This window comes from Falco peregrinus, chromosome 2 (assembly GCF_023634155.1).
Source record: "Falco peregrinus isolate bFalPer1 chromosome 2, bFalPer1.pri, whole genome shotgun sequence".
Taxonomy (NCBI): Eukaryota; Metazoa; Chordata; class Aves; order Falconiformes; family Falconidae; genus Falco; species Falco peregrinus.
Genome location: NC_073722.1, coordinates 77,692,636 through 77,718,184, shown reverse-complemented (window position 1 = coordinate 77,718,184; position 25,549 = coordinate 77,692,636). Strand labels below are relative to the sequence as shown.

At 45.8% G+C, this 25,549-nt stretch overlaps 1 protein-coding gene and 1 long non-coding RNA gene across 3 annotated transcripts in view; one reads left to right on the top strand and one right to left on the bottom strand.

The window, feature by feature from the left end:
• Nucleotides 1–1,558: 1,558 nt before the first annotated feature.
• Nucleotides 1,559–25,549, bottom strand: part of LOC129783804 (uncharacterized) — a 34,349-nt gene continuing 10,358 nt past the window's right edge. For both annotated transcript variants that reach the window (XR_008745713.1, XR_008745712.1), the window contains 2 exons: nucleotides 4,083–4,326; nucleotides 1,559–2,000 (listed from right to left, as the gene is read on the bottom strand). This is a non-coding gene — a long non-coding RNA (uncharacterized LOC129783804). The remainder of the gene's footprint in view (nucleotides 2,001–4,082; nucleotides 4,327–25,549) is intronic.
• SFRP2 (secreted frizzled related protein 2) lies at nucleotides 2,861–6,900 on the top strand. Its single transcript, XM_005232497.3, has 3 exons — nucleotides 2,861–3,625; nucleotides 4,308–4,388; nucleotides 5,826–6,900. The coding sequence occupies exons 1-3, from the start codon at nucleotides 3,133–3,135 to the stop codon at nucleotides 6,128–6,130; spliced, it is 879 nt and encodes a 292-aa protein (XP_005232554.2). The 5' UTR covers nucleotides 2,861–3,132; the 3' UTR covers nucleotides 6,131–6,900.

Here is a 25,549-nt window from a genome sequence, read left to right as displayed (position 1 = left end):
CCCGGCGGGCAGCCGCGCCCACGCCTGAGGGGGCGGGGGGGGTCACCCGCTCCGGGGTGCGGAGGGGCGGCACCAGGCAGCGGCCGCAAAGAGCTCATTAGTTTCATTCCCAATTAAGCGTGAAACAGGGGCCGTTTATTGGCCTGAGCCCGTGGAGCGGGGCACACCCACACCCACGGACCTACCCACCCCCCCCCCTCCTTACCCCCCCCGGGATCGCTCCCCGGCCGTGCGGTGCCCCCCCGGCCCCGCGCAGCCCCGCTCCCCAGGGGCTGTCCAGACCCGCCCGGCAGCGCCAGCCCCGACCCCCCCAACAGGCCGTGGCGGCGAGCGGGCCTGCCCGGGAGGGCCGGGTCAGACCAGGCCTCCCTGCCCTCAGCAGCCACCCCGCACCGCGGCGGCCCGCACGGGTGTCTCCTCCTCCCCCACCACCACCCCTCGAACAGGACCGCACGGACACCCAAAGCTTCTCTTCACGGTTGGGCTTTGCTAGGCTTTGAGTGTTTAGCATGAAAATTATCTGGGCCCTGGGAACGCCACAGGTTTTCTGGCTGCTATGGCTGGTCCCTGCAGCTTGCAGCCAGCTTGCGATGGCCCACGGGCCCTGCGGAGAGCACTGGGGTTCCCACAGCGACTCTGGAGAGCACTGGGGTTCCCACAGCGACTTTGGAGAGCACTGGGGTTCCCACAGCGGCTGCGGAGAGCGCTGGGGTCCCTGGGCCGGGAACGCCACACACCAGCAAGGAGCTCCCATGGGAGCCTCGTGCTCCAGCGCCTTCCCCTGCGAGGGACCCGAGCGAGGGCAGTCATGATCGCTCAGGTCTGCAGGCTTGGGCTGGTTTTGTTTACATGATCTCAGACCGTTTCAAATTTACAGTGAATGAGTTCGCCAAGGGTGATTAAAAATGGAAATAGTTAGGTCTCATAAAGCCTCGTTGCAAATCAAAGCTTAGTCTAGGAAAAACAATGTGTTTTTCCTCCTTGCTTCCTGTGGGATGGAAACAAACAAGCAAACAGTTCTGGTGAAAAAGAAAAGAGCAGATTTCTGTCAGAAATGTCTCATCCTCCACCACAGAAAATTGTTATGATTTCTAGTCTAAACAGAGTCTGTTCAGATTTGGGTTCTCGCTTCCACACAGCCCAGCTGGCTGGATCTGTGGAAAGCAGTGTATGGGGCTACCAGGAATTTGTGGAGTAGTCAAGTTGTCTTCTCATCATGCTGAGATCAACCTGAAGGGATGTCAATGACTCCAAAAACTGAGTAGCCGTGAAAAAAAAAAAAAAGAGAGAGGAAAAACAAACCACAAACTTGCCCATTTTACAAAGACCTGGTGAATAGCCTGGCCGTTCAGGCTAAGAGCAAAGGTGCTGGCAGCTCTCCTTCCACTGAAGAGGAGTTTGGGGACAAAGGCTGGTGGGACCAGCACCAGGAGCTGGAAGGGACATCTCCTGCAAGTGGCAAACAGCTACAGCCTCTGGCAATCCTCAGGACTTGGCAAAACAGGCTTGAAATGGGCACCAGAAGTCATCAGTGGGGCTCGGTGCCATGGAAGCTGACTGAGGCGAAGAGCTGACAGATTTATTGTTTAAAGGGATGAGTTGAACACAGGTAATAAATGGCAAGAATATGTGGAGCTGTAAGAAACAAACTACTTTTAAGCCCTTCCACAAGTGATACTTGACATTCAGGACATTTCTTTTCCAGGTATGAAACAACTTTAAGAGAGAAGCTGGTCCATAGGGAGATTTCATCCATCAGCATGCCCTCTGCCTTGAAACCTTCAACAAGCTGGCACTGGCTTCAGTGCGTCACAACAGCTGGCCTGGGGCAGCACTGCAGCCACCCACCTTCCCAGTGGGAATGCTGCAGGTCCCCATCTCTTTCCTGTGCCACAAGCAGCGACTCAGGCCTCTGGGAAGCCCAGTCTGGAAAATGGACATACAGGGATCCTGCGGTTTAGAAGTCATCATGGCTAAGGCTGGCTTCCCATAAAACATCTCTATAAGGAGATATATTCAGTAGCTGATTAATTAATGTGGTTTACCACATAATGATACTACACAGGCCTACTCTTTTCAATAATAATCCCATAAATAATATTACTAAAAATCCAAGAGATACCCAAACTGCACTGAAGCTGTGTTGTGATCCCAGTGCCTTGCCTGTTGTCTTCCCCTTTGTGGTAAATCAACACCAACATAATTCTTTAAGGGAGTTTCTCGGTGAAGACAGGAGCGAAGGGGAAGGGACGTGCCTGCGCTGCGCAGAGCCAGGCCCACACTTTTAGCCTCAGAAGAACGTGCCGGGTGATGGGATTTCAAAAGCCCTTGGATGCTCCCACCCGGCGAAAAACCCGTTTGGCGGCCGCGGGCCATCGAGGGGCTGTAGGGCCGGGGTCCACCGCAGCCCCCAGCTCCGGGCAGGGCAGAGCCAGGGGAGGAGCAGGGCCCCCAGCGCAGCCCCCGGTGGCTGGGCGCTGCCGAGCCGGAGCGGGGCCGGGAGAGCCGGCAGCCCCCCGCCGCTGCCTGCCGCTCCAGCGCCGGGCCGAGCCCTGCCGGCACCGCGGGGAGAGGGCGGAGGTGCCAGACACCCCCCGGGGGCTGCGGGAGCGGGCAGCCTCGCTCCCGGCTTGGGGAACCGGCTCGGCCACATCAGGACCCGCTGGCAGCGAAAGCACCGCACGTGGGGAGCCGGGGGTCCCGCCGCCAGCGGCCGTGCCAGCGGCAAAGGCCACCCCCCGCCACCCCCGGCCCGGGGGCTCCTCGGGCTTCCGTGGCTCTTTGTTCGCGGGGATCGTTCCCCCCTTCCCCGTGCTCGCACGGTAACGTTTCTTGCAAGGATTTCCTGCCAAAAGACAATCCCCCTGAGCAAAAGCAGACCGAGAAAGTAGTGACCAATCCTTTCTGGATGGCTGTCACCAGGCTCCTCCCAGCCCCCGCTCCCCCTGCCATTTGCATACAAAAAAATCCAGAAAACTCCCGTTTGCCCCCGCATCTCGCTCAGACCCTCCATCCCCGTCTGGCAGGCAGAAGCCCGGGCTGGGGGACGCTGCCTGCGGCTGAGGGCAGCGGCGCGCCGCCCGCCCCGCCACCCCGGCCCCCCAAGTCTTTCGGCAGCCCCCCCTCCCCAAAATGCAGCGCCGACTCTGCGCCCTGCTCCTGCTGGCGTCCCAGTGCATGGGCTCGGCCGCCGGGCTCTTCCCCTTCGGGGAGCCCGACTTCTCCTACAAGCGCTCCAACTGCAAGCCCATCCCCGCCCCGATGCTGCTGTGCCGAGGCATCGAGTACCAGAGCATGCGGCTGCCCAACCTGCTGGGGCATGAGACGGTGCAGGAGGTGCTGGAGCAGGCCTCCACCTGGATCCCGCTGGTGCAGAAGCAGTGCCACCCCGACACCAGGAAGTTCCTCTGCTCCCTCTTCGCCCCCGTCTGCATCGACGACCTGGACGAGATCATCCAGCCCTGCCACTCACTCTGCGAGGAGGTGAAGGAGAGCTGCGCCCCGGTGATGTCAGCCTTCGGCTTCCCCTGGCCTGACATGCTGGACTGCAGCCGCTTCCCCAAGGACAACGACCTCTGCATCCCTCTGGCCAGCAGCGACCACATCCTCCCCGTCACCAGAGAAGGTAAGAGGGGGCCGCCCCGGGCCGGCAGCATCGCCCCGCCATGAGCCGCCCCGACAGGCAGGGTTCCTCCCCGGCATTCCGCGGGGGGAGCCCAGGCGCCCCCCTCCCGCTGCAGCACGCCCCGCCGCTCCGGGACTGGGGGGAGACGGACCGGGGAGGGGGACGCAGGTCAGGCTCAGGGAAGCTTTCCCGAGGGGACCGGGGAAACCGCAGGCACCGTCGGGGAAGAGGCACCGGCCCGCACCCCGCAGCCTTTGCCCGCCTCCGTCCCCGAGGAAAAGGGCCGGGCCCCCGGACTCGAGTCGCTCGGCTCCCAGCGGGACCACCTCCTCGGCAGGGATCACCGCTGAAGCGCGGAGCTGGGGCGGGCTGTGCCGTGCGTCCTCCCTTTTTTACTCTTTCCCTCGTAAAAAAAAAAAACACAACAACAACAACAAACCAACCAACAACCACAAACCCGTTTGGTTGAGGTGTGACCGTAGGATCAAAGCACACCGTGCCCCTCTGCAGCAAGGTAAGGCGCGTCAGAGGGACGGGGCAGCGCCCGGCCGGGGGGAGGGGGGACGGGGAGGCGCAGGGTCTGGGATGGAGGGATCGAGGGATCGTTTCCCGAAGGGTTCCCGACGCCACCTGCTGTTCCTTTCTCCCCGAGCCTGACGGGGACTGTCCCTTGCATTTCCAGCACCCAAGGTCTGCGATGCCTGCAAAAACAAGAATGAAGACGATAATGACATCGTGGAAAACCTCTGCAAAAATGACTTTGGTAAGTGGAAGCAGAGCTGCCCTCGGCTGAAACTTGAGAGTTGAGGATCAGGTATAACCCCCAGCGGAGTCAGTGAGAGATGTGCCTGAATAAAGGCAGGGCTTTGTCTTATCTGCAGATGGACCCATCTGACCGTTGGGTCATGAAACACAAAATTTCATCTCGGAATAAAAAGTAGCCATTTTTATAGTCCTTTTCTGTTTGGTGTTTTGAAGTAGTGTTCTTTTATGTGGATGTTGCTGGCGAGCCGAATAGAAAGTAAAATGGGGGGGTGGGAGGGGGTAATCTCATCCAGACTATTGCCTGGGGAGAAGTAGAGCAAAGCTTCATTTAGACGTATGAGAAAGAGCTGCATGACCAATCTCACGTATCGTAAGAAAGACTCTCTCTGCAGATTAAGAATGAAGCTCTATATATCATTTGACAGAGAAGGTAATGCACAGACAATTGGGGATATAAACTTAATGGGAAGATCTGGGGTTAGAAGAGGACAAGAAAGCCCCTTCGACACAGGCAACTGAACGGCACATTATCCACTCATTAGCATTTCAAGAGGAAAAGGGAATAAGGAGGGGAATCCTTTTATAATAGGTCAGTGTTTATACCTGGAAACAGATTTGTGGTATAAATATCTACAACAATTCAAAAGTCTTTCTTAAAAAAAGAAACCAAACCAAAAACCAACAAACCATCCAAAACCTGAAACCATGACTGTGGGACATAATTGCTAAAACAAGCAATAGCTTTGGCCTGGCAAATTGCACTCAGATAAATCCTCCTAAAGCTAAACATGCCCCACAGATCTTACAGAGCCCTGTATCCCCCTTCTGGTTATTTTTACCAAATCGAATGCAGCTGTTGGACCAATTTGCCCTCCATGGGATCTATTCTTTCAAAAAAACAATGCATGTGAAACATCATTTCCTTACAGGTTTGCCTAAAATCCTCTCCAGCCTAATAAATTAAGTTTAGAAGTTTTCAGCCGCAGCAGAGATCAGGTTTCAGATTAGGTCTAGGTACTCGCCTCCCCACTCCCCTTCAAACTCTAGTTTCAGGAAGACTGTCCTCTCCCAGCAAAAAACGGAGCTCTGCTTAACATAGCAAACCTGCCCTCTCTCTGTTTGCAAACAGGACAAAAGCTAGAGAAAATATTAATTTAGAAAGAAAGGAAAAAGAGAAGGCGGGGGGGGGGGGGGGGGGGGAGAGGAGAAAAGAAGCCCAAAAACCCCTCAGCCCTAAGGTTGATTCAAACTGAAATGACTTGCGTGCCCTTTGTGGCTTTAGAAATGGAGCCACCTGCTGCCTCTTCTGTCAGCCCTGACAGTTTAATTAGCAATAGAGCACCTCCCTCCCCAGGTCCTCTTTATGTGCACTAATGGGAAAAAACCTCTCAATCTCTCTCCCTCTCCCCACTTCCCCCTCCCCTTGCTCTATTAGCCTTGAAGATAAAAGTGAAGGAGATTGCCTATATCAATGGAGATACCAAGATCACCCCTGAAACAAAGAGCAAAACCATCTACAAGCTGAATGGGCTGACAGAAAGAGATCTGAGGAAGATCGTGCTCTGGCTCAAAGGTGGCCTCCAGTGTACCTGCGATGAGATGAACGACATCAACGTCCCCTACTTGGTGATGGGGCAGAAGCAAGCTGGGGAACTGGTGATCACCTCGCTGAAGCGGTGGCAGAAAGGGCAGAGGGCTTTCAAGCGGTTCTCCCGCAGCATCCGCAAACTGCAGTGTTAGTGGCTTTGGCTCTGGCTGCCTCCAGCAGCTGCCTCTGTGCTGAGCTCTCTGGGCCTCCCACACCTTCTTGCTTTGGCCCCTCTGAGCCTCGAGATGCCACGGTCATCAGACATGGTGACTGCTGTCTGAGAGGGGAAGGACCTCTCCATTTTTGTACATAGGTTAAAATGTAATAAAAAAAAAAATCATGACTATTTTTGGGAAGTATTAAAGTATCTCGCTTAAAGCTTGGGTTTTTTTTAATGGTTGCAAATGTGACTTTGGTCTGAGGTTTTTCCCCTCTTCATTTTGGTAATGCTGGTTCATTTATATTGCTGCTTCTCTGTATACGTGCATGTTTGTTGTGCAAAAGTAGGAGATGCAGAGGAAGACAGCCATGTGTGCAACTGGCCTGTCACAGTGGGTACGACTCTTTCACTGAGGTGAAATGGCTTGCCATTTATATTAACGCTATAAAGGTCATGTTATGACTCTTGCATGTGATACATAGGCACCAGTATGAGTATATTAACCATTCTCACATTTTATTTTCCACAAGTCTGAGCCCTTCTCTCTCAGAAAAAATTAACAAGTTTTGGAGCTGGTTGGCCTGGATGCAACTTTTTTTTTTTTTTTTTAACTCTTTTGCAAATTAAACCATCTGTAGCCTAACTGTAATATACCTAGTGGTTAACCTGAAAGAGTTGTAAAATATTGCTTTAATTAACCTTGTAAATACTCCAGATAAATGTTATATTCTTGTATATAAACTTTACATCATAGTTTACCCATTGTCTTGGTCTGTGTTCACTTTTAATCTGTTTTGGGAGAACTGGGAGAAAATTGTCCAACTGGGCTTTGTCACAGCAAAGCAGAATTTGGCCTTCCACCCTAAGTGGCCCATAGAGAAGCAGAAGGAAGCACCTAGTGCTGCAATCAGAAAAAACATAGTGGACCTCATTTCCCCAATGAGAACCGACAAGACATGGGACTGAGGTTCAGTCAACTCACTTTAATGTGTCAGTTGAGCTCTTCGGGGTGAAGAGTTTTCTGTGGCTCCTTTGTTCAGCCACCTGCATTTTCATCTCATCTCAGAAGAGTCTGCTCTTTGCTGATGTGCAATTGCAGTGAGACCACCTGCTTAAAAATCAAATCTATCTATTTCTTACACTTGAAAAAGGCATATCAAGGAGTGCAAGAGTAGGCAGAACAATCTCATTTGCAACTAGCAGTTCAGAATAATAGAGGCACGCATGTTTTGTGTGTATGTACACTCAACTATTCTGAGGAAGAAAATAAAATCTACCTAATAGTGTAAGTAGAGGAATGTTTTTTAACACTTTTCTTAGAAATCTTTTCTGATTAAGAGCATTACCTGCTAGAATTTTACTGTGCTTACCCTGAAAAATAGTCTTGCTTCCCAGTGTTGTCACACATAAAACAATCCTCTTAGCTTCACCGAGAGGATGAGCTATGTCCAGTATTCCCAGGGACAATGCTTTATGTTAACCATTCACAGACAGAATACAAATCCAACACTAAACTTTTCTTTGAAGTAAAAAACCATACTATTTTCATATATTTAGTGTATTTTTTTTCACCATCAGGATGAAAAAAGAAAATTTTAAGATCCAACATGTTACATTTGTTTTAGAAAAATGAATCGTTTGCCCTCTCCCACAGTCTTAATGCTCTCACTACACCTGGCACAACCAACAGTAGGACTCTGACCAAGCAAGACAAGAGCAGTCCTCACAAATGTCCTCAAAAGCATAACATTTTTTTTTAAAAGCAACAAACCACCAAACAAAAAGCCCTATTCCAAAATGGCTCTTAACAGTTTTTAAATCAGTGTCTTTATTTAAAGGCAAATACATTACTGAAATGTAATTAAAACTTTTCTTCTAAATGGACCTGGCTTACCAGGAAACAGATTTGAGTCTTTCCATTCCACGGTGTAATTATTTTAATACCAGCACTCTCTGTCCATCACCTTACAGAGCTATCAGCATTCAGATGTCTCATTGCTCTACCCATCTGGCTCAGCATATAATGTAATACTTGTTGCTGAACAGCCTTGGGTTTAGAGGGAACAAGTTCACGGATCAAGAGGAGCAGGCTGAAGATGAGCCTGCGGAAAATGGGCTTGTGCTGCCGGGCAGAGGAAAGCCCTTTGAAGAGGCAGTCATTGCAGTGCGGTCTCTTGGGACTGAATATGAACAGCCAGGGCTGCTCTACTTGGCCCGCCTCACAGATACAAAGTCCTCCTACAGCAACCATAAAATTATCTTAATTGGGCTGTCCTAGAAGGCAGCAGTACTGATGTTGATGAGGACAGACAGGTCACAAGTTACTCACTCTGGGGTCATGTTAAGGCCAAGACTAAATAACAGATTTTTGCTAAATTACTTAAATGTATGAAGACATATTACCTATGACCAACATTGCTCTGTCTTAAAAAACCCCCAGAACATTCCCCTTCCTCCATCACAAAATAAACACATTACACCAGTAAAATCCTGTTCCTGTCAGGACAAATTCAGGAGAAGAAGAATAAACTAGACTGGCAAACATTCAATTTTACTAGTATAATCAGCATCCTGGATTAAGAGCATCCTGCCATACAGCATACCCCTACTGATAAAGCCTTCTGCATGTGGCCCTGGGCTGAATCCCTGGGACTCCCACCCTCAGGGTGAATTGGCACAGGCAGAATTACCTTTCAGATAAGCAGGATTTAGGCAAATGTGAAGTGTAATGGGACTCACATTTTCCCCATTTAGTTCCATTACCTTGTTCTAACAGTATCATACCAAAAGATGGGTCATATTCACCTCACCAAGGAGAGGGAGTGTTACTCTTTTTTATACTATCTGTTTCCAAAGGTGTATAAACCAGATATTACAAACTATTCAACTGCAAATTAGGATTTTAAGGTCACAGCCTGAAGAAGCTTCATCTCTCAGATGCTGGCAAAGGAGTCAATGCAAAAATTTTTCACATTTTTACCCCTGAAAATCTTCCACTGTGCCAGGCAAACAGTGAACAAAACATGTAACAAAAAATTACCAGAGCCTGTTACTTCTGATCATTGTGTCACATATACTTCAGAGTAACTTTATTACCTGGTATGGTATGGTTCAGTTCTAGTAGATTATTTATTTTTTTTGCAATTGATGAAAAAAAGCAACCCACTGTTGCATTTTTCAGACACTTTTTGTCTTCTTCTAATTAAAACAACATTGTTAGGCAGCCAATTATGTAGCTCCCATTGTATTTGCTTTCATAAAAGCTATAAAAGCAGTTGACTACAATGGATTAGTTTAAGAACAATAATAATGATACTTGACATTTATACAGAAGTTTCCATTTAAGCTTCTCAGACTGCCTTCACAAAAATAGGCATTAATATCCCTATTTTGCAGATCAGGAAAATGAGGCACAGTGAAGTGAAATAACTCATTCAAAACCACCCAGCAAGTCCTTTACAGTCATGAAAAGCAGCATATTTTTTGTCTCCAAGTTTTATGCTCTAATCACTAGGCCACAGCAATCAGAACGGTGTGCAATCAAGGCAGCACTTAGATTATAATTTGAAAGCATAACAGCAACCAAGGCTCCCTCCAGCTTCTTCTTCCCCCAGAGTGTGTAAAAAAAATGACTGCCCAAATTCAAATTTAAAACCCGTCAACAATATTCCTCACAGTCTTTTCCTTTCTTCCTTATTTATCATTCTTTAATTACTTCTTAATCCTTTCTTTTCTCCCTCACTTCTCATTCACTTCAGACACCCGCAGAGAAGCCACTCAGCCTCTCTCTTGCCCCTCTCATACAGACACTTTCTCCCTCAGTATGGTTTATTAAAGGACTCATGCAGTATAACTACACACAAGCCACAAAAATCCTAATGACCAGCTTAAGACATAAAAAGGACCCATGCGGGAAATTCAGCAAGAGGCATTTAAATTTAATTAATGATTTTCTATGAGGACAGGAGGGTTGTTAGATGCCACAAGGAGCACCGCAGACCCATGCTGGTCGCCTCGGGCATGGCCACTATTCCTATTCTGCAGCAGGAGAGCATAAAGATTTTAAAGAACATAGCAAGCATGAAGAACACACAGATAAAGCACATCTTCCCTTGCATGGCTACATCTCCCACCCATCTCAGCCCCATTGTTATAACCCTGTGTTCCCCACTGGGGCCACGGTGCGCCTCTCTCAACCTCCTCCCAGATGTCTCACTACCTCTCTTCAGCCATCGAGGGCGTCAGCCAAGATCTCAAGCACCATGGCTCAAGAATGGACTGCCTCATCATCTCCTAGGTGCCTGCTGGGGCACAAGTGACCCCCGTGCAGCTGGCAGGGCAGCTCCTTTTTTTGCTGCTTCTGCAGCCTGCTGCCATCCTTGCCAAACCTGCCAGCCCTGTGAGCCCTAGTGATGTGCCCACAGCTGGCAATGCCAGAGCAAGGGTGATGGATTGATTGCTACCACAGCAGTAGGTAGCCTTCCTTAGGTTGGGCAGCCCAGGCTTTTGTTATTGGAGCCAGAAGTTCTTATTTCTAGGCTTCAGAGAAATGTCTGTATGATTTATCCAGAAGTTGCTTTCTTATCAGCAGATGTAGATTCAGTACAGTCCAGCTGTCTGATGAAACAACCACAGGAATGGATCTTGTTTGCCTCTGTACAAAGAGGAGAGTGCAAGATATTCACATCACAGGGATCCGAGACCCCAGACTGTCTTACAAACATAAATTAGCCCATGCTATACCCCTTTAGGGTAAGTTAAATAGGGTAACATTTTCCAAATGCATCAACCCTCTTCAGGGTGAGCCGTGGACTCCTAAATCACCTAGATGCCTTGGAAAATATTAGCCGCTATCCCCCGCTGGAGTTAAAGCCAGTTGGCCGAGGTCAGCCAGCAAGCCTGTCACCCAGCCAGGAGGAACACCTCAGCAATCAGCCAGCCAGCCCATCGCTCTCACGACTGATCAAAATCACCAACCAATGCAGACAGTCACACCGCGAAGCAGCTGATAGAGCAAACTTCAAAACCAATTACGGCACACACGGAGAAGCTGGCTGGCCAGAAAAAGCAACACAAGTTAGGAGGTATGCTCAGTATCTTACAGAACAGACCCAAGCAAAAGCATACATACCTTCTAAGACCCATGATAAGGCAATGTTATTAAATCAGCCCTTTCAAAACCCAGATGCTGCAGGTCATCCTTTTGGAGTAATTTTCAGTCCACAAAGGTGATGCTAAAATCACAGAGAATTTTCTGTTTGGACACAACAGGTTGCCTTTAGAGGCACAGCCAGAACTAGCATCAACTCATAAATTTAGGAGTGATCTGAAAGGGTAGCAGAAATGCTAAATTAAGCACACTTTCAACTTTCCAGATCTTTGCTTTCAGAGCTTAACCCTGGAAGTCTTCATTAGACATGAAACTTTCCATATGGAACCACTGTGGAAAGACAATTGAAGAGTTTTCCATTGATACCTGCTTTTATCAGGCAAGAGATAACTAATCTTTCCCTGGCAATTTCCCTGCATTGTTAGCTTGCTTCGAATCCCTTACGTTGTCTAATTGCCTCTTTTGTTATGTGAATCTCCAGCCATGCACAATAGTGAACCCTGGCTGGTTACACACTGAGGCAGGTGCTTTAGTGGCTGCAGGGCTCACGTTATTAGGCACACACAGAGCTATTAATCATTTCAGTTTACTCTGAGGCACAAACCTGAATTAAGTCAGGCCACTTTCCTAAGCAAAACAATAGCTTAATTGTAATAGGTAAAGCAAAAGAATTTTGAGAGGTAGAGTTTCAGAAACCAGAGCAACTCCCCCCACCCCACCCCCAAATAATTAGGCAAGACAAGAAAATACACTGTAATTTAAGATTTAGGAGGTTTAATAGTTTGTTTTCAACAAGGAAAGAAAATTATTTTTAAGCTAATCTTATCGCCTCACACAGCCTATTTCCTTCAGATGCTGGATCCTTCAATATGGGAAAAATTTTCAGTACTCTCACATTCTGTGATCTGTAGCACTGCAATCATCCCATGATATGAATGGTGGGGTTTTTTCACACAATGTGGATATTTAAACAGAGCGTGTATTTTCAAAAGAGTCTATGAAACTAAGTATAAGCTCAATTTCCAAAATATTTTTAGGTGTTGATTTTTAAGTAACATACAACAAAAGGGAAAAAAATAATTTTGTCAGAAACAATATAAGAAGGCATGTTTAAAATCCTGTTAGATGCTTACAGATGCTTATCTGTTGCTCAAGGTACCCACATACACTTAAAAATTTGGCTGCAACACATATATCCTTAGAGAATTTAATGTATTTGGCACCCAGGGATTTTGGAAATGGGATCTAGACTTTTGAAAACATTAGCAAGTAGTAGTATCATAATTTGTCTCACACGTGAAATGTTAAAATTGCCTCAACCCTTTCGGTTCATCATCGGACAGAATATGAGACTTACTGGGAGAACCAAAGTGCTTCCCCACAGAAACGGACTTTATACATTTATAAGATACTTCTGGAATTCTAAAGCTGGCTCTGCCTTCATAAGAAAACACTGCATGGAAATCCATCCCTCCATCCAGAACTAAATTTTAGAAATCTTGCTAGAAAGGTTAGCATCCTTCTCAAATTTGTACTGCTATATTAAGCAGATGAACAAGAAAAGATTTGTATGAAATACTGCTTTCTAGAGCACACTAAAGCAGGAAACTGCATTAACTGTTAAGACTTGCCTTGCAGCTGCTGCAAATAGCTAGCCCATAGCAAGGAGTAATATAAATGTCAGCAATATAGTTCATAATTAATTCATAAAAGGTCTCTTATTTAATGATATCCCAAAATGGAAGAGACACTGCATTTTCTCCCATATGAAACTCTAAAGGATCACTTGGAGACATCTAGAACATGGATTACAATATAGCACATCTCCTATGCCAGTAGAGTCCCACAACCTAGCTTAGGGTGACGTTCACCTAGCAATAACCACATTTAATGTGGGCATATTGTATTGTATGTAACATATTGTATCTAAATGTGAGTTGCTCCATTTTCTGCACCCCCATCAATTGTGTGCTCCCACCACATCCCTCAGTCACACAAGGCAGGCAGTACGTCTGTTCAGCTTTTATTCAACCCCAAATGAGCACTGAATGAAAATAACTAAATATGATGAGTGGTATGTGATGAGTTCAGCAGCTGAGCAGAAGATCCACCTAGTCCTATGGCTGCACAATCTGATGCAAGGGTGACGCTGGTGGCTGGTAGGTCACACAAAAAGCATCCTAAAAATAAGCCCTCAGCCAAGATATTTGCAAAAAACCCAATATGTTACAGCAGGCTGTGTCTCAATTTGCTGCTGTGGCTTACCCAGCACCAAGGGCAGTTGGTGAACTTGCAGTATCGACTTTGTCTTGCTATAGTCTGTACCTGCAGCACATGGAAGGATTCCCCAGGGACCTACCCATCACAGCAGGCTAGGAGCGGAGCAAGGGCTGGGGTGCTGCTCCAGCCCTTTGAGCCCCCACAGGGCAGGAGAGCAGCAGGCTGGATCCCTTCAGATGGCAGCTAATGACCATCTGCAGGGCAGGGCTCAGCACACTTCTATCTTGGAGATGAAAAATACACCTTTGCAGCTTTATGGTAATCTTGGTAAGGCTGAGCACCCGAGACCCAGGCTTGCTGTATGTGCCAGCTGGGGTCTCCTCCTGCTTGCCTGTCTCCCACACTCATTCTATCTTGATCCTCTGAAGCAGAAAAAGGATCTAGAAGAGCTTGTGGAAAACTTTACACACAGCAGCACTCGAAAAAGAGATAAGAAGAAGGTGCTGGTGAATACTGTAATGGCATAATCTGCTTCAGTGGGAGATTCTCATCTGGCTGATGTATTTCATTTCTGACACATTACTGAAAGGACAGTGCAGAAACAGAGCTTTAAAAAAAAAAAAAAAAAGGAGGGACAAGATTTGCCAGGGAATTTGGTACCAACACACATTCTAGGTAGACTTTATGAAGTGTGAAATGATGGCCTAGAGCTGGTCCTAGGAAAATCAGCTGTAAAATTCCATATACATTAATAGAAGAAGCAGAGTAAACCCAGTATTGACTACTTTTGAAGAGCCTGACTCTTAACAGTAAGAGTATTTATTTTCTAAATGTCATGCTATGTATAAATAAGGACACCAACAACTCCTGCTCAAACTCCAATTAGAAGAGAAGCATTTTGATTTATTTTAATGGAGCCCTGTTGAAGCTACTGCTCTAAAATATTATTAATACAACATCTGACTACGTCTGCATAATACATGTACTTGTATATAAATGCAATAGCAGAAGCTATCTGGAAGGAAAAACAACAACCTTGATTGTCTAGTGTTTCAGCACATAAAGAGGTGGACAAATGACTGTGGTCGGGATGAAGTCATTCTCACTGTATAGCATCAGGCAACCGGCTGAGTGAAAAGCTGCCTGAGGTTCAGCGAAGTCAGCCTGGTGACATGTAGAGCAGATGCTGAAAGTCTGGCAGCTGGAAATGTTGGAAGCACTTCTCATCGGGAGGTGGCAGGAAGCTTATGTCAGCTGGAAAAGAGCCTGGATGCTTATTGCTAGGGCAGCGGAAAGGGTTTTGACAGGTAAAAGTGTTAGTGAACAACAACTAGAGATAAGAGTGCAGATCCCTGGGAAGGCAGAGGAGGGCTGGTTCTTCAAGTTTGTCTTTAGAAACAGGGATACAACAGGTCACAGCAAACCCCCAGTTTGGGGCAGGGGCTTGCATAGTCCTCAAATCATCTGCTTAACTCCAGAAGAGAATTGTTAGTTTGGCATTTCATGCTCATTCTCAGTGTTATGGTACAAATGCTACAGCTAGCAGGGAGGTTGCAGATGGGAAAGAAAGCAGGGGGTGGGGAGAAGAAAATACTCATCTTTAGGAAGAGTTAGATTTGCTAGACTCAACCCTGAGAACCTGAATGACCAAAGTTTGCATACACTTAAGTCTGCACCTGACAAAGCACCTTCTTTTTGTATTTTACTTTCCTCTGGAGGCATTCAGAGTAAAGCAACAAAGACACAGCAGATGTGTCTTTGAGTAAATCTTATTTGGTCCTAAAAAAAATAGAGGTGAGAAAAAGCCCCAAATGTTCTTAATTGAGTCAATAAAATATATGTATGTTAAAGAACGGGAAAAAAACCTGAGGACTATGAAAAAATGCAGTCTTCAGAAAGACTGAAATGTAAGACCTTGTTAGTGGCTGTTTTTACTCCAGATCCAGTAAAAACACTAGAAACCAACAAAAAAATAGAAAGTCTTTTGCAAGTTCTTTTTCAACACGTTTCCCCAAATGTACGATATTGCGCTGAGATTTTTCCAGAGCAAGAGCCTCTCCAAAAAGTGTTATAAAAGTTACAGTATTGATAGCAATTTCAGATAACTGGAAAACCCAAGGTCTATGTCAATTTTCACACTATGAGAGGTTCCTTTAACCAAGTGCAGCTGGCTGAACTTTTTTTTCATTAAATGGTTTATTGGTTTGGATGACTCAAGTAAATTGGGGAAATTCACCTAGTGCTGTTTCTTTTTCGTTTCCAAGGTTGGAAGTGGACATTTCTGAAATTAAATATTCCATTTTGGGTAGCAGACTTGCACAATCACTGGCAGTATCTGTACTCACTTATGCACACTCAAATAGATAGGTGAGATAAGATGGTAAACACTTGTCTAGGCTGTGGAAGAGCCAGCTTTAAATCTGTCCTTTCATCCCCTCTGTGCTCCATGCCCCAGTTCGGATCAAGAACTCAACCAGTAATCAGAGAGTTTGGTAGCTACACATTTGAATGGGGAGTATGCTGGGTGTTTCACTCTCGACTTTTGCTACCGAACTTTTCCAAATTGTATAAAATTATATAATAAATTAGATGGAGAAAATAAGCTTATGGCCTGATGACTAGGTTACTCACTTTGCACAGCAGTGGGAGAACATGAAGTAGAGAGGTCAGAGCCCACCTCTGATCCTCAGCCTCTCTCTTGCCCCTGTAGATGTGTGTCATGGCCTCACGTCAGACTTGTAAACAGAGAAGACTCAATGCAAGAAACCTGACCCACGAGTCCTGATTTTGCTTGCTTGATCTGTTGGGGTTAAGTTTTAGTCTAGGCAACCTAGGAAAGAAACAGAGCTCCATTCCAGAATACTTCATTTCCAGTGTTAAGGCTTTCATCTGAGTGTTAGGTGAACCTTTACTAAAAGCTTGAAGCAGTTGGGAGTCTTGAATTTAAGTTGTTAACATCCCAGGTAAATTGCCCTACTCACTCAACCAGTAGATAAAACAGGAGAGCTGGGACTACTTCCCTCTCATGTTTATGATCCAATCCTTTGCTTTTATTAAACATACCTGAAAACCAAATGAAACAGTTTTCCAGGTGTTAAAAAAAGTTTCTATAACCCCAAATCAATCCTTGTTGCTGTGCTGACAATTCTAAAGAAATGAAGTTTCCATTCAGTTCATAACATATTTTTTTCAGTTCAGCTGCCAAAATGCTTTAAACCCAGCAACTCTTTGCACAGCCCTATAAATTAGGTTTACTAAAGGAAACAATTAGCAAGCTTGTAGCCTACAGGAATTCCAACTGGTGCTGCTACAGTGTATTGTTTAAGTAATTAGAAAATTATTCCAACTATTTTAAGTATTTGCAACACAAATGTGGAGCACATAGATGTGTCCTATTAATAATGGGAGCTATAAAAAGATTGAAAAGCTAGTCTGCAGAGGAGGTCACATGCTTATTAGTCTAACCAGTATATGCTTTCCATTGTCACCGAACAGCAACATTAAAATAAAATAGGACCATACAGGGAAATGTGCTCCTGCACTGCTAAATTTGTGAGAAATTAAGACACAGATGTGTCATTTACTCCATTCAAGCTTAAAAAGATGAGCATCTGGGTGAAGACATGAATATAGTAATCAGTGAAGTTAAGGTGTACCACCAGACTAGAATTCTCTATGAAATACTGAGCAGAACTATAAAATCAGCAGCAAGATGTCATGAAACCAAAATGAGTTTCCAAATGAGTGTCGATTTGCAAATGGAATAGTGTCAGTCATAAATGTTGATCTTGTGAAAACTAATTTAATGGGAAAACTGAGCAGAGATGCTCAAACCACATTTTAATACACTCTACAATCCTGAAATGCAATTAATCTGCTTAAGACAGTAATACTTCCAAGTAATGATTTGCAGCCTTAAAAAAATCTGCACCTCAGATTTAGCTATTAAGCTTTAGAGTTGGGCTAGCAGCCAGATGTTTATAAACTCTTTTCAGGTTACAATTTAGTTACGGTTACAGGGTTAGACAATGTACTCTCATTTAGCCCTTCAACTGACTAGCTTAACCATTATTTGACACTACACTCGGCATATGCACCCTGCTGCCTGCTACTGTCCGATGCCAAGTCATCTATTTCCTCGCTACTGCTAGGCTGAGGCTGCCCCATTCATCCCCGAGACAGCCTTCTTTCAGAGGAGCATTACAGGCTCAACAGACCTCTTTGTTGGAGCTCTCTTTACACCACCATTTTTTTTCACTCAGATTGTGAAAGGAAACAACAGGAGATGGAGAGAAGACGGACTGCTAACACAGTGGACCAGAAGTCATCAACCTCGGTTCTTTGAAGTGATATGCACAGTAAACACGGAAACTATACCAATATGTGGAATAATGTGGTGGTCTAAGTGCAGTTCCCAATAGACACGTGGACCTATATCTACAAAAAGTCAGCATCATAATCATCAATAACTGGCAACCTTCCCTGTTATTTACAAAGAGCTGCAGTGTAATTATTCACCCAGCTCCCATTGATTATAATGGGATTTGGCTGGATAAATCCCCATGTAACTCTTTGAAAATTTGGGAGCTTTCGGGCAGTTGCTGCTCAGAGGTGCAAAACTGAACACACATTCAGATGGAATGTGCTCCCTTCCGAATACAGCTAAAATGCAGCAGCAAGTATTGTGAACCTCTGACTTGATTGCTACGGTCTCAAAAGCTGTTGTGAGCTAGAAACGCACCTCCCTGCAGCAGGACAGCACAATGGCCGTGTGCCTCCTACACACAGGACTGCTGGAGCACATGCTGAACTTTGAAGACGTGTTTAATACCCTTTGACATCAGCAAGACTAAAGCGCACACACGACCGCTTCATGGCACAGATTTCAGCATGCGACCCAGGACATAAGGCATCTGGCAGCAGTCCAGAGGCCTTGCAGCAGCTTCAGTTGTCAGTAAAACCTGGGGAAGCTGCTTTGCATACACACCATGCTGCTCAGCAGCTGCCTGCCCAGTATGCCATGGGCTGGCGTGCTCCTTGCCCACACCACAAAGGCTTCCACAGCTACATCGCTTCACTCCTGTGATTCACCCTGTTGACTTCAGTGGGAGCAACACTCTGCATTTCAGCGAGCAGCAGGACCAAGGCCTTACATGATGGGGTGAAAGACACAGTATGCTCAACAACAAGCTGAGCAGGCATAAAGGACTCGAGTTCAGTGAACTCTGCACCATTCAGAGAGACGTCCTACACCAGAGACACATGTACCCTTGCCGGAGCTGCTATCACTCATTTCTTTGCTGTACTCTGACTGGAATATACCTGTTATCCCCCAGCCATGCTACCTTTTTTGCTTAGTGCAGCACCCTATCACCCAGCTTCAGATTTCTCTCCAGCTCCCAGCTATCCTACTCTGTTCTGAGCTTCCCTGAAAGGCAGCTCCACATTACTTCAGTTGCCAGCCTGTAAGTTTACAAGCACACAGCACCTCACTGCTGCTGTCCGTTCTGTCCGTCAGTCTTTCCAGCACCCTCCCACTCTCCACCACTGCCTGCTAAAGCCGGGATGCCTTTGACAACATAAACACTTCTGGAGGCAAAAGTAATGTTGTTTCTCTATGATAATTATTTCCCATTTCTACGGAGGGACAGATGCCAGATAGTGCTGTTGTGTAGGATAGGTCTACACATGTTGCCTTTACCATGAATCCAGCACCAGTCTTTCAAAACATTTTATTAGTGCCCATATTCTGGGGTCCAGGGATGACAAAGGTCTCACTGCCTTCATTTTATGAAATGTGCATTTTTAGACTTCCTTTTTCAGAGGAAAAAAAAAAAAAGGATAACTAAAAAACTAAAAATTACTGGAAAGAACTGTCTTGTTATTGTGGAAAATTTTCTGTTCCTAAACCAGTCACATCATGGGGGGAACAAGGGGATTGGCTCTTGAATTTTCATTACTTGAAGCAAAAAGGTTTGCTTCACTAACTTCTGCAGATATGAGGAGAAACACATTTTCATGTCCTGCTTTACGGCAGATTAACTTACTATTTTTCCCTTGTCTGGTGTGCTTTGCTGCTTTTTAAGAGCACTTCCTTCACAAAATAAAAATGTTCTTCTTTTATCTGACAATATCCAGAGGCTGGACATAAAATAGACAATGCACAGAGCACAGTGTGTGCATGCATGTTTCAGTGCATAGAAATTTGCACTTTTAATTTTAACTAGTGCAAATGACAATTAAAAGCAATAGCCTTTCAACTTTTGCAAGAAGAGGTCCCATTTTTGCATTTTACAGGGTAGTTAGAAAAACAAAAATTTATTGCCTGTATAGGGAAACAATTTTCAGCGATTTAAGCCTATAGTGAAACCAGCTGATGTCTGTCTTGCTTTATCCATATTGCTTTATTCTTTGATCATAAATGTATCCAATTAATATTTTTATGTTACTTTAGTCCCTTGGTAAATCGTGTGCATCATGAGATAAAAAAAGTTATTACTATTTTTTTATCAGGTTTTCCTTTCCAGTACAATATTGTATTGTAGTTATCACATTGAGAATTTGCCAGAATTATCTGAGACCTGCTCTGGAGCTTCAGCAGTTCTGACATTCCCACAAAAGTTCCAAGAAGAAAAAAAATCCGTTATTTCTGGCTTCCCAGGAGTCCCAGAACTCAGTCTAGTCAGCCAGAAAGAGTTGTAAGGCCAAAGCAAGCCTTTGAAGCATATCAAGTTTATGAAAACATAGGCAAATCCAGTAAAGCAGTCTTTAGGGGGGAGCTCAAAGAATCAAATTTAAAGCGTTTGTTGTGTTCTGCTGAATTGTGGGGTAAAGCTAACAACTGACAGGGCTGCCTGGTCGTCAAGAGATTGAGATGGAAAAACAAGGCCCCAAATGTTAATTGCACATGTAATTTAAATTGCTATGATTTGGCTTACACTTTCTTTGACAGCTCCTTGCCTTTGATTAGAATTCTGCCAAGTGCTCTGAGGCTCTTGTTTGATAAGTGTTGTAAAGGTACAGTACGCATGTACTGAACATGGGCACTGTTGGTTTATGCAGAAACATTCCTCTATCACCTAGTTTCGTTTTGGCTGCATAGTCCTACTTAGTAAAGCACTGATGAAAGAAAGGGAAAATGTAGGGTAACAATATATACAATGTTTCCCTTGAATATTTCTGCTTTGTGGGAGGTAAATGCTCTTTAGCCTTCAAATTGTCCAAAAAAACCCCACCCCACGCCCCCCACCAAAAAAAAAAAAAAAAAAAAGAGATCCTGCTGTTGCATTTTAAAGAGCACTTAGAAATACAAACCCACTACTTTTACAACAGAAAAACATTTAGTGATTTAATGGTTTGATGCATATTCTGGGTTAAATGGCCAATAGAGAAGCTATACAACAAAACCGTGTAACATTATGACATGCAACCCACTGTATTAAAATATATACATATTTTTTTTTTAAAAAAGATATATCTACTTGTAGGGAAATAGCTAGGAAAGGTACCACTACCTTTTCTAGATAAGGCCTTTCCCACCAGTGGCTGATATTAATTAATTATATTACTGTAGCTTTTGTTCATGCACATACTAGGGGCTGCACACAGCCCTGCCACACAGGGAGAACTCTGTGGCAAAGACAGCACAGGTCTCGCTGGCAGGAGGCTCCAGCTGGGGAGTTGGCCAGCTAGCTGGAAGTGATTTGTGAAGCGGCCATACCTGAGCAGCACTTAGCTGCAAATCCAAGCCCCAAGCTGCTCCATACTGGTGCTGAGCCAGGCAGCCCTTGGGTTACTGCAGGGGGTGTCACACAACGAGGATCAGCCCCTGCTTCCCCTCATGGCGGGACTGGTGTCTGCTAGGAGTGAACAGTTATTGACTAACTACTGGTATTTCTCCCCTGTAAAACAGAGACACACTAAAATCCTCCTTCTGCACCACACTAAAAGCAAAGGACCAGGCTGGATGGGGTTTTGAGCAACCTGGCCTAGTGGAAGGTGTCCCTGCCCATGGCAGAAGGGGTGGAACTAGATGATCTTTAAGGTCCCTCCCCACCCAAACCATTCTGTGATTCTATGTACAAACCCTTGGCAACCTTGCCAGTCATGGGTGGCTGTCCCTTCAGGATCCTCAATAACAGACTCAGAAAGGGCCAGACTGCAAACCAACTCCATTTTGGCATCTCATGCATCAGATAATAAAACTAAGTAATTATCTGGCAACAACGAACAATGGTGGAGTTCGATGTGCTGCTGCCTTGGGAGGCTTTGAGCAGGCAGCTCAAGGGATCTCTAACAGGTCACTTCCCCACAGGAGCTCGTCAGGCACACGAAGAAAACACAACAGGGAGAATAATAAAGGCACATATGTCCTCTTTAGTGTTGAAAATGAGTAGCAGAGGTGGGAGACACCAATGGCGGTGGCCTGGGCTGCACTCACACAGCCGAGTGCTGGGGTGGACAGAGCATGGTGCTACCTTGTCCACTCAAGACCAGCCTGCAGCAGTGCTGTTGCCCAGTTCCCTGCTGGTGACAGCGATGCCAGTAAACCTCAGAGCGAGAAAAAACCCAGCCATTTGGTATAATGCTCCCATGACTCCGACTGGTGGATCAGGGACAGGCGGGCAAAGCTGAGCCCTGGCACCACCTGCCCCAGCACTGGCGTCTGGAGGCTCTGCGTGCCCTGCACTGGGCTGTCACCAAATGGCTGCCTGCCAGGGCCACGTGCTGCTGAGGGGCCATGGGCTTGGGAGGGCACCTGGTGGCGGCTCCTTCCTTCCCACCTGTGGCTGGAGGCATGGCTACCACCATGGTGCTGGTCCTGGAGGCTCAGCGGTGGGGCCAGAGGGAGAAGGAGAAGGGAAGATGGCACCTGGAGAGGGTCTGGTGGCATCAGGAGGTGAGGGGTGGCTGCCGTGAGGGGTGTCTGGCTGCAGCTGTGTGTGTGTCTGTGTGTGTACAGGCGTGCATGTGTGTGCATGTACAGGTGCGTGTGTAAGAGGTGCTGTTGGCACTTTCAGCCCCGTCGGCCCATGGGCTGTGAGGGAGCACAGGCCTTGGGGGAGGCCAGGCACTCCCCAGGCCTCCACCGGAGGGGCAGAGAGAAACGTGCACCTCGACACCTAAACCCAGTGCTCCTGTCCCAGGACACACGGGCATCCCTGCTTCTCAGCTCGCCGACTTGGCATCACCCACCCCCCGGCCCAGCTTGGCGGGGCTGGGACCCCTCCACCAGCTCTCCAGGAAGCAAGGCTGTCAGGCCCCTGTTTTCCCCTACACCTTGCTTCCCCCTTAGCAAACGGAGCCATCGAGAGGCTTTCAACATTTTCCTGCACTCATACAGCTTTTGCAGGATTTTATGATGGCTGACACGGGGTGTGACGATAGCTCTCTGTACAACTCTATGCATTAATCATAGTTACTCTTCGTTAGGAGATACTTCGTAGTAGTATCAAAAAGCCCAAGCACAATGTTTGGGTGCTTAGTGGCTAAAGCACACATAAGAACACACAGACCTTCCCCCAATGACCTTGCGAACTAATTTAAAACAAGACACAATAAACACTGGAAAATCAGTACAACACTGAAATAAAGATGACATCAATGATAATGAGCAATGCAGGCATATTTGGAAAACCAACATTTTGAAGACTAAAAAACTCCCAAAACTCAGTCATCCAGCTGAGGAAGTTAAAGCACACATCAGTGCATCTGCTTGTCTGCTCTGAAGTTTTTAATTTCACCCCAGTGTAAATAAACTGGGATTCACCTGGACTGTGACAAGAAAATAGCTCTTCTACTCAAATAAAAGCCATTCTGCCCATTCTTTTAAGCCAGTAGTGTTTTCTTGTCCTGTTGGTCCAGTTTTAGGTGGATAATGTTAGTTTCCACCTCATTAGCGAGTACTTCTTACTCAGAAGCCAGAATAGAGGCCTGACTGCACAAATGACATCTAGACTTTATCCCTGCCTGCTGCTGCTGAGGGATGCTGTGTTTAGGAAAGAGTTTAGTGTTTACAGCAAATACTTTTTTGCCGGGTCACAGTTTGCCACTACTGAGGACAAGGTCATGCCTGTGGCCTATGTTATTCACTGATCATCCATTATACACTCATGTTGCAGTCCCTAGCTGCATCCAAAACCTTTAATTGCCCTTTCCTGGGACAGGGCAGGGAGCAAATAGAACTTGTGGATACCTTAGTCTGGCTGCACATTAAACCAGAGCTTCGCTGTCCTCTTTCCCACTGCCAGCACCCACAACACTCTCCTTTGCTCCCATGCCACGCAGCAGCCCCCAGTGCTCTCCCCTACACTGCTTAGCCAGCCTTCATGGCCAGGGTTGCTCAGGGTTACTACACCCACTGCTACACACAGAGCACTGCGTTGCTGTGTAGAATTCGCCTCTATGCATTGTATTTCTCTGTGGCCACTGTCAATATACTCCACCATGCTTCCTTGTATACACTACTTCTGCTCTTCATTCTCCCAACCCCTCACCACGAACTGCAGCACCCAGGTAGCAGCATCTCATGGTACTTTCCTCAAACCCTCCTGTCCAGTTCACTGCCCTACAGACAAGGCCCATCCTAGCTGCCTTGTTGTGACAAGCCTTCACCTGCTGCTCTGGTCTTTGCCTTGCACAGCACACCCACCTAGCACAGGGCAGCCTTCATCACCAAGCCATTGCCACCACCACAGAGGAGGAGGAGAACAGTCGGAGGTTAAAAAGGGAAGTCTGGAGATGTAAAGATTAATTTCACTGTTAAAAACACTCCATGAACTGTTATTTTAAATGTTTTGGATTTTTAACTACTGCCACATCCAAATGCTGGCACAGATAGGCTGATACCTGAAGAAAAAGTGTCATTATCAGTATGGGTTGGGGGAAACAAAAAATTAGTATTTTGTACAAGTTCTTCACTTTAATAAGTTGGAAATGAGTATACTAATAGAATATGATGAAATACTAGCAAATGGTCTGCTGCCTTGGAAATAAAACTAATTTTATTTTTAAGGCCCAGTAGCCTACCTCTTAACTAGTTCCTAGCTTGCTACAGAGTCAAAATGTTATTGTGTACAGTATTGAGAAAAGTGGGATCTAAACTATCTCAAGTTTATTTCCAGTTTTATTGAATAGTAACAACAGGAATCAGGTTCAATTAGCAAGATATGAATGCGTTCTCAGAATCTGCAAGTTGTCTGCTACTTGCTAGCTGGTAAACAAATAAATAATGCAGTGTGAATTGAAACATCTCTGCTTTGAGCTGTATAGTGTAATTGTTGCAATTTAATTTGCCTGTGATGAGACTACAGTTTGCAGATGTGTAGTCCAGTACTTTTGTAAAAGTAAATTAACATACATATGAGCTGCAAAAGCAAGTCTTTGTTTTATGGCATTTGCTGACTAAGACCGCACTGTCAATGCCTTCGCTTGACTCTGCAAAAGTATAGTGAAGAATTTTTTTCTTCTCTTTCTTCTTTTTCTTCTCTTTCCTCCAAAGAGATCATGAGTCACTTGTCTCATACTTTTTCTGGCAGAAACAGCAAAAGAGACTGAGGAAGCAGAGAGTAGCAGCTGGACATCTAGATAGTTTTGAAGTTTCTGCTAGGTGCAGCTGTATCTTAAATTCTTCTAGAAGTGTATGTGTTTTTCCAAGTGAATGGTGACTTGCATTCCCTGTTTCTCCCTTAGACAAGTACAAGGTGCCACACAGTAACTTAAGGCAGACGGTAAAACTAGCATCTCCCTCAGTACTCAGCAAAACACCAGGACTCATTACCCATAGGGCTAAGATGTACTTGGCAAAAAACCAACATAAAGTGTCACCTTGACTTTTGAAGTTATATTAACAACAACAACCACTACCACCAAACATGGATATTTCAACTGAAAAACAGCAAACTTGCATAAAAATCAGAAAAAAATATTTTCTTGAGTTTCAGAATTTTTAGACTTATTTACACAATTGCAAGATTTGGAAGGAAAAACAAGAACTAAACACCATCTTTGATAATGACCTTGTCTGACAGAACCCAGTTTGGAACCAGAAGTGCTACTTTTAAACTTCATCAAATACTCTCA

Coding starts and splice junctions, on each gene's coding strand:
- SFRP2 (XM_005232497.3), top strand. CDS start 3,133: ATGCAGCGCCGACTCTGCGCCCTGCTCCTGCTGGCGTCCCAGTGCATG. Junction 3,626..4,307: donor CCTCCCCGTCACCAGAGAAG/GTAAGAGGGGGC, acceptor TTGCATTTCCAG/CACCCAAGGTCTGCGATGCC. Junction 4,389..5,825: donor CCTCTGCAAAAATGACTTTG/GTAAGTGGAAGC, acceptor TTGCTCTATTAG/CCTTGAAGATAAAAGTGAAG.